A 7,382-nucleotide genomic window follows, 5' to 3' on the forward strand; every position below is an offset into this window, starting at 1 on the left:
AGAGGCAAAATTAAAAAAAAGTACCTCTAACCTATGGCAATGATACCAATGCAGATCACAACCGCTGGTAACACTTCCTGTAGATCTAAGCCACATGGTGTCCAGGACTTTCCATACGCTTTATAGCCAAACATCCTGCCATATACAAACTATTTATTACAAGTAGAATAACCCACCAATCAGGTTTTTCCCCTGTAATGACGTTGCCTACGGTCATACTAGTCTGAAAACGCCCGATCTCGTCTGATCTCGGAAGGTAAGCAGACTCAAGCCTGGTTAGTACTTGGATGGGAGACCCCCGGGAATACTAGATGAAGTAGGCTTTTAAAAAAGAAGGGGTGGCACGGTCGCTCAGTGGTTAGCACGGCTGCCTCACAGCACCAGGGTTCCAGGTTCAATTCCAGCCTTGGGTGACTATCTTGTGGGGTCTGCACATTTACCCAGTGTCTGCGTAGGTTTCCTCTAGGTGCTTCGGTTTCCTTCCACAGTCCAAAGATGTGCAGGGCAGGTGAATTGGCCATGCTAGTTTGTCCAGTGTTAGGTGCGTTAGTCAGAGGGGAAATGGGTCTGGGTGGGTTGCTCGTCGGAAGGTCTTTGTGGACTGGTTGGGCCAAAGTGCCTGTTTCCACACTGTAGGGAATCTAATCTAATAATCAAGTTGAAAAGAGGCAGGAAAGGTAACACCTGATTTACATCCAGTTTCCATTCAGTCCAAGCGATTATCAGATTGGCATATGGATACCAAAGTCTCAGAGATACAAACTCTGGTATAACTACAGAAATCAGTGCTTCCAAATAAACCTGTTGGACTGTAACCTGGAGTTGTGTGATTTTTAACCTTGTCCACCCTGGTCCAACACCAGCACCTCCAAATTATAGAAATCAGATTAAACTAGATAACTAACTTCAGATGCTCTTCAATTGAAGTCTATGTATCCTGTCTAAATTTGAAGGAAATACAAACTTTGCTTTCAAAGCAATTTTTATAGTTAAATGCAAACTTGGCTAGATCTTTAGAGATTGAACCACAAGATTCCCTCACTCAAAGTTGCAGCTTCTCAATCCAAACCACACACTTCACATTTACAATAAACACAGAAAAACAGATCTCACGTAGCGAGTTTTGGAGAAGATTTGTAGCTCAGGTTGAGGTTTTGGGCGTTGGTTTGCTCACTGAGCTTGCAGGTTATTTCCAGACGTTTCATTACCCTACTAGGTAACATCTTCAGTGGGCCTCAGGCAAAGCAATGCTGAAAATTCCTGCTTTCTATTTATATGTCTGGGTTTCTTTGGGTTGGTGACATCATTTCCTGAGGTGATGTCACTTCCTGTTCTTTTCTCAGGGGGTGGTAGATGAGGTCTAACTCGATGTGTTTGTTGATAGAGTTCTGGTTAGAATGCCATGCTTCTAGGAATTCTAGACTACTCAGACCCCTTGGCATTATGGTCACCCACAAACCCACCAATACACTAAAACAGCAGCTAATGAACTTGAAAGACCCTATACAGTCGAGCAAAACTAATGTCATTTACAAAGTACCATGCAAGAACTGTAACAAACACTACATTGGACAGACAGGCAGAAAACTAGCCACCAAAATACATGAACATCAACTAGCCACAAAACAACATGACCCTCTCTGACTAGTATTCTCACATACGGATGAGGAAGGACACCACTTCGACTGGGACAACACATCCATCCTAGGACAAGCCAAATAAAGACATGCACAAGAATTCCTAGAAGCATGGCATTCCAACCAGAATTCTATCAACAAACATCAAGCTAGACCACATCTATCACCACCTGAGAAAAGGAACAGGAAATGACTTCACCACAAGAAATAACATCACCAACCCAAAGAAACCCAAACATATAAATAGAAATCAGGAATTTTCAGCATTGCTTCGCCTGAGGCCCACTGAAGACGTTACCTAGTAGGGTAACTAAATGTCTGGAAATGAACCTTCAAGCTCAGCGAGCAAACCCACATCCAAGATCTGACATCTGCATTGAATTTATAAAATGACAAAGAAAAATAGGTCTGTGTTGTTCAGCCTTTCGTGATTCTGGTGAAACTAATACCATACTGCTTTGAGATTCACTTTAATTAAGAATGACTATGCTGGAATAAAATCTAATAATATTTCTTAACCTTGTGATACCTTATCTTTCAGTACATATTCTAAATCAAACTCAAATGCTCCAATGAGAGTCAACATGAACAGATATATTAAACTTGGACATCTCTGCAAACATCCCAGTTTATGGAAAGTGCAACACTGACAACAATGAATGCCAGTAAATGAATGGTAGAGTTTTAAAAAAATGTAAAGACTAACCTGAAATTTGGGGACCTTCCCAAATTAAAAATCAAGCATAAGCATGATTAAGGAATGCAGTGTCACATGTTTATTCACAGTCGTCTTAATTTAGACAAAAACTATTTTCAAAAATCATATTACACCCCCCACACTAACAACATGCTGTTTTAAGCTATTTAAAAATCGCTATTTCAAAAATCATTAAATACCATCCATAATCACAAGTAAAACCAAACTAACAAGATTTTCGAACAAAAATGTTTTCTTTGAAAGGACAATGTTTCTGAAAGTCATTCAAAAGGCACCATATCCTTCAGTGTAATTTATACATTAATATTTATAAATAACTGCATGAAATACAATCACAACATGGGAGGTTAATTTTCAATCATATGAGTGGCAGCTTAACAATAGATCAGCAAGGACAGAAGTTTTAACCGAATAGAAATTTCTGCTTTCTACCACCTTCATCAGCAAGTTCTGAAGACTAGTAAATAAACAAACATATCACATAAATAACAATTACATTAAAAATTTAGATTTTAAAATACAAATTCACACCTTTACATAAACTTTATGTTTATTCAATATTACGTTCATGGTATTGCGATTCAGCACATTCTCAAGACAAGATATGGTTTCTAAATCATAGCAGGGTGGAAATAAGTTTCCAACCCCCATTGCAGAACATTAGATAGTCATCAGAACGCATCTTTATTCACAAAGTCAATGTCTTGTTTCTCCAGAGTTGTTCATGGCATAGCATTTGCCCACCCATTATCTAATTCGAGCCATAATTTACTTGGAGCAATTTCGTTATTCCTTTTCTTTTTGGGAAAAGGCATTTTTGGAATGTAGGAATTACTGGAAGGAGGACCAAGGTCCATCCAGTTTGTTTTTCCCCAACTTTCCTGACAGTACAATAAAAATCCAGTTGATGACTGACCATAACAATAAATTTTGATCATCAAATGCAAGCAAGAGGTGAAAAAAAAAGCTCCAGTTGGCAGATTTCAACAAACAGCAGTGTACCAACTGACCTGTAGTCTTACATTTTTAAAAAATCATTTATGGGATGAGGGCATCACTAGCTTGGGCACTTATTGCCTACCCCTAATTGCCCAAGGAGCATTAACAGTGAACCACATTGCTGAAGATCTGGAGTCACATGTACACAGATCAGCTAAGGATGGCAGTTACTCTCCCTAAAAAGGTAATTTGTGAACCAGATGTATTTCTCCTGACAATGAATTCATGGTCAGACTTTTAGTTCCAGATTTTTTTTAAAAATAGAATCCAAATTCCACCATCTGCCATGGTGGGAGTTGAACCCAGGTACCAGAACATTGCCTGGGTCTTTGGATTTACAACAATGCTGTGCTCTTGCAGCACCACTGATCCAGAATCTGGTTTCCAGCATCTGTTTTTACCTCTGGATTTACAGTTCAGCCACAATACCACAAGGCCATTGCCTCCCCCAAACGATGTCAACTGATCAGGGATAATGTAGGCCCAGAACACTAGGAAGAACTACAGTACACTGCTCTTCAAAATATTGCATTTTTAAACTTGGAATGCAAATGAGGTCTCAGTCTAATAGCTCATCAGCCTCCAACAATGCAGATCTCCCTTAATACTGCATTGGCTGTTAGCCTAGATTTTTGTGCTTAACTCAGGACTTGAACTTTCAATTCCCTATTCCGTGCTACTAACTGTACCACGGAAGCCAATGTCTTAATTTGATGTAAACTTCACGTAAGAAGTGCTTATTCCTGTGTTATTGTCAAACTTTTAGAAAAAAAATTACACTCTCTCCAATACAACACTGAATAGCTTCATAACATTTCATTTGGTTCTCTGATGCCCTAGTGCAAGTACAAGTAAAACAGGTGCAAAGGTTGTGGGAAATTCAATCCAGAGCAATGAAACAACAGTACCACAAGAAACAAACCTTAATCTTGAACATCAGTGACAACTGAATGAGAAGCGCAAATGCTGCAAAAAAAATTATGCTTCTTGCAACAAATTACACTAACTGTAGTTACAACACATTCCCAGCACTACAAATGGGGTTTCCGCTTTACAATGCAAAAACGTCCTTTTTTAAAAAAAATCTGGACTACAAATTTAAACTTTGCAAGTGAGCTAAGCTCTGCTCATACCCATCTTCGCAATTGCACCTGCTTTATTGAGCTTGGACCTTTCACTTAAACAACATCTTAAGCTGAAACAAAGAGAGCAAATAAAAAAGCCAATGTCAGACAAATAATCTGAACCAAGAGGATCTTAGGGGTGCAGGGGAAAACTAACTTAACAGCTTTAAATTGAAGAGATTTGGTTGGCTTACAGAATTATTCTCAAAAGCTATTAATTTTAGAAAAAGACTTAGAAAGGCAACTATTGTGTTTTAATATTAGATATTTCACTGCCACCTGGACGGTGGGATGCAGAGCTTTGTATGGCATTCAAGAACAAATGCAAAGGTCCCTTTTGTACCCCAATGAGATGAGGATGCCTCACAAACATTATCTCAAAAATCAGACAGAAAACCCACATGAGTACGAAAACTAAACAATTTTGCAGCTGCCAGGCATGACTGATGTATTGCAAAGCAAAAATAAGGAATAATGCAACAGCGAGTTAAAATAAAAATCACACAACACCAGGTTATAGTCCAACAGGTTTATTTGGAAGCACTAGCTTTTGGAGTGCTGCTCCTTCGTCAGGTGGTTGTCCATCTGATGAAGGATTAGTGCAACGAAAACTAGTGCTTCCAAATAAACCTGCTGGACTATAAGCAGGTGGTGTTGTGTGATTCTTAACTTTGTACACCCCAGTCCAACACCAGCGTCTCTAAATCATGAAGACCTTTTTTTTGAGAAGTTGATGGGCACCACTTACATACACATATTTCACATTTAAGATTTTCAACATCTGAAGTATTTACTTCGTATTATGAATTCCACTGTCACAATCTGACATTGAAACTCTGCGCCACACTTAAAATGGGAACAATACTTTCACTTTTTAAACTCCCCTACCCCCTCCATGTTTAGCTCCTCACTACATTATTCACACATTGCAGGGTTATCCATTCCTCTCTATTTATTTATACTCCCTCTCTATTCCTGTAATATTCTCCAATCCAAGCCATCTTCTATATCTCGGTAATATTCTCCAGTCTCTACAATGCTCCCTATTGACGTAATATTCTCCAGGCGTCACAAGTGGCATTAAGTGTGCCACAACCTTGATTCCCCTTAATGTCCCCATCTCCTGCTCAATGTAGTCTCTGTGGTGATCTGCAGCTCTACATCCACACAGTTGCCTGGAGTCTAATCGAGTCACCTCCATATCTGTAACCTCCTCCAAAGCTAAATCCATTCCACCCACTAAAATTCACCAGCACGTCCAACTATCCTTAACATCCTCCAGGCCATGAATGCCTCCTTCTTTACTTAACCTCTATCCTTCCCTTTAACCCCCACTATCGCTGAGACACTCCCTGTATGTCCACCTGCTGGGTAAATTGCCCCCTCCCCACCTCTCTCTCAATGTGCTGGTTTAATTCCGATCCATCTCTCAGTTGGAGATCCCCCACCTCCTCTCCAGTGCATCTCTGACACTTCCCAGCTGAACTCGCCCCTGCCCCTCTGCTGCTGGACCAGCTCTAGGCTTGACCTGAGCGCTGGCTATGGCTAAGGCGGCCCCCGCCCCTCGCCCCCCCGCCGAGTTACCTTCGTGGGACATGGTGATGGGCTTCTCGCCCGACACGTTGTGGTAAATGACCACGGCCGCCGCCTTCTGGGCGGCCGCCAGCAGGATCTTCTGCTTGAAGGTGCAGTTGCCCCGGCTGAGCAGCGCGATCCAGCGCCGGGTGTCGGGCGGCACCGCGAACCGGGTGCGCGGCTCGCAGCCCTGCAGGTTGCGGGCTCTGCCGGGCGCCCGCGCGGGCACCAGCACCGTGCCGCCCTCCAGCCCTTCCTTCGGCGAGTCGCGCCCGTAGCGGCTGTCCTCGCCGCGGTCGGGCAGCAGCACCCGCTGCCCGCTGGCCCGGTCCACGTAGGACACCTTCACCGCGGCGATCACCAGCTCGTCCTTGACGCTGTCGTGGTCCGGGGGCTCGCTCTGGCTCCGGGCCCGCCCGGGGAACACCAGCAGCAGCAGCAGCAACAAGTAGGCGGCGGGAAGCACGGGGGGCGGCGGCCGCGCGCGAGTCGCCCGCTCCATCCTCGAGCACGTTTCCAACCGCCGCTTTTCACCTCCCTCCGCCGCCCGCGGTAACACAACAAAACGATCGCGTCCCCGATTAAAACCGGCACCACTTCATCTCAGCATTGTTTTTTTTCTCTCTCTCTCTTCCCTCCATCGCCCACACAGAGACGTTGTCGGTTTAAAATAAAAAAAAATCCCGGTCGGCTCGACTTCCCGCGTGCCCCGTCCAACACTGTCGCCCCTGGGGCTTTTGACAGCCCGGGCACCGAGAGCCCAGGCGCATGCGCGACACCCAGGCGGGACTCCCCTGCACTACCGAAACCCCCGCAACCAGCCGAGCATGCGCAGCCCTGCCCCGTCCCACCTGCCGTCCAAGCGTCCTCGCCCCCGCCCCTTTCCTCCCCTAACCGCCCCGCCCCTTTCCAAGAGAAAGTGAGGACTGCAGATGCTGGAGGTCAGGGTAGAGAGTGGAGTGCTGGAAAAGCACAGCAGGTCAGGCAGCATCCGAGGAGCAGGAGAATCGACGTTTCGGGCAAGAGTCCTTCATCAGGAATGAGGCTTCTGAGCCGAGGGGGTCGAGAGATAAATGGGAGGGGGCTGGGGCTGGGGCTGGGGAAAGGTTAGCTGATAGTGATAGGTGGATGGAGGTGGGGTAATGGTGATAAGTCGGAGAGGAGGGTGGAGCGGAAAAGGTGCAGGAAGATGAACAGGTAAGGACAAGTCAAGACGGCAGTGCCAGATCAGAACTGGAATAAGATGGGGGTGGAGAAATGAGGAAACTGGTGAAATCCACATTGATGTCATGTGGTTGGAGGGTCACAAAGGGGATGAGACATTCTCAA

General features: G+C 44.4%; 1 protein-coding gene and 1 pseudogene across 1 annotated transcript; one reads left to right on the plus strand and one right to left on the minus strand.

Annotated features, from left to right (window-relative positions):
* Positions 1 to 205: 205 nt before the first annotated feature.
* On the plus strand, positions 206 to 323 carry LOC122557010 (annotated as a pseudogene).
* A 5,025-nt stretch (positions 324 to 5,348) lies between these two features.
* On the minus strand, positions 5,349 to 6,890 carry LOC122556883 (E3 ubiquitin-protein ligase RNF130-like). Its single transcript, XM_043704142.1, has one exon. It carries the CDS (start codon positions 6,553 to 6,555, stop codon positions 5,908 to 5,910), a length of 648 nt encoding a protein of 215 aa, XP_043560077.1. The 5' UTR covers positions 6,556 to 6,890; the 3' UTR covers positions 5,349 to 5,907.
* Between the last annotated feature and the right edge of the window lie 492 nt (positions 6,891 to 7,382).

Source organism: Chiloscyllium plagiosum, chromosome 14 (assembly GCF_004010195.1).
Source record: "Chiloscyllium plagiosum isolate BGI_BamShark_2017 chromosome 14, ASM401019v2, whole genome shotgun sequence".
Taxonomy (NCBI): domain Eukaryota; kingdom Metazoa; phylum Chordata; class Chondrichthyes; order Orectolobiformes; family Hemiscylliidae; genus Chiloscyllium; species Chiloscyllium plagiosum.

Coding starts and splice junctions, on each gene's coding strand:
- LOC122556883 (XM_043704142.1), bottom strand. CDS start 6,555: ATGGAGCGGGCGACTCGCGCGCGGCCGCCGCCCCCCGTGCTTCCCGCC.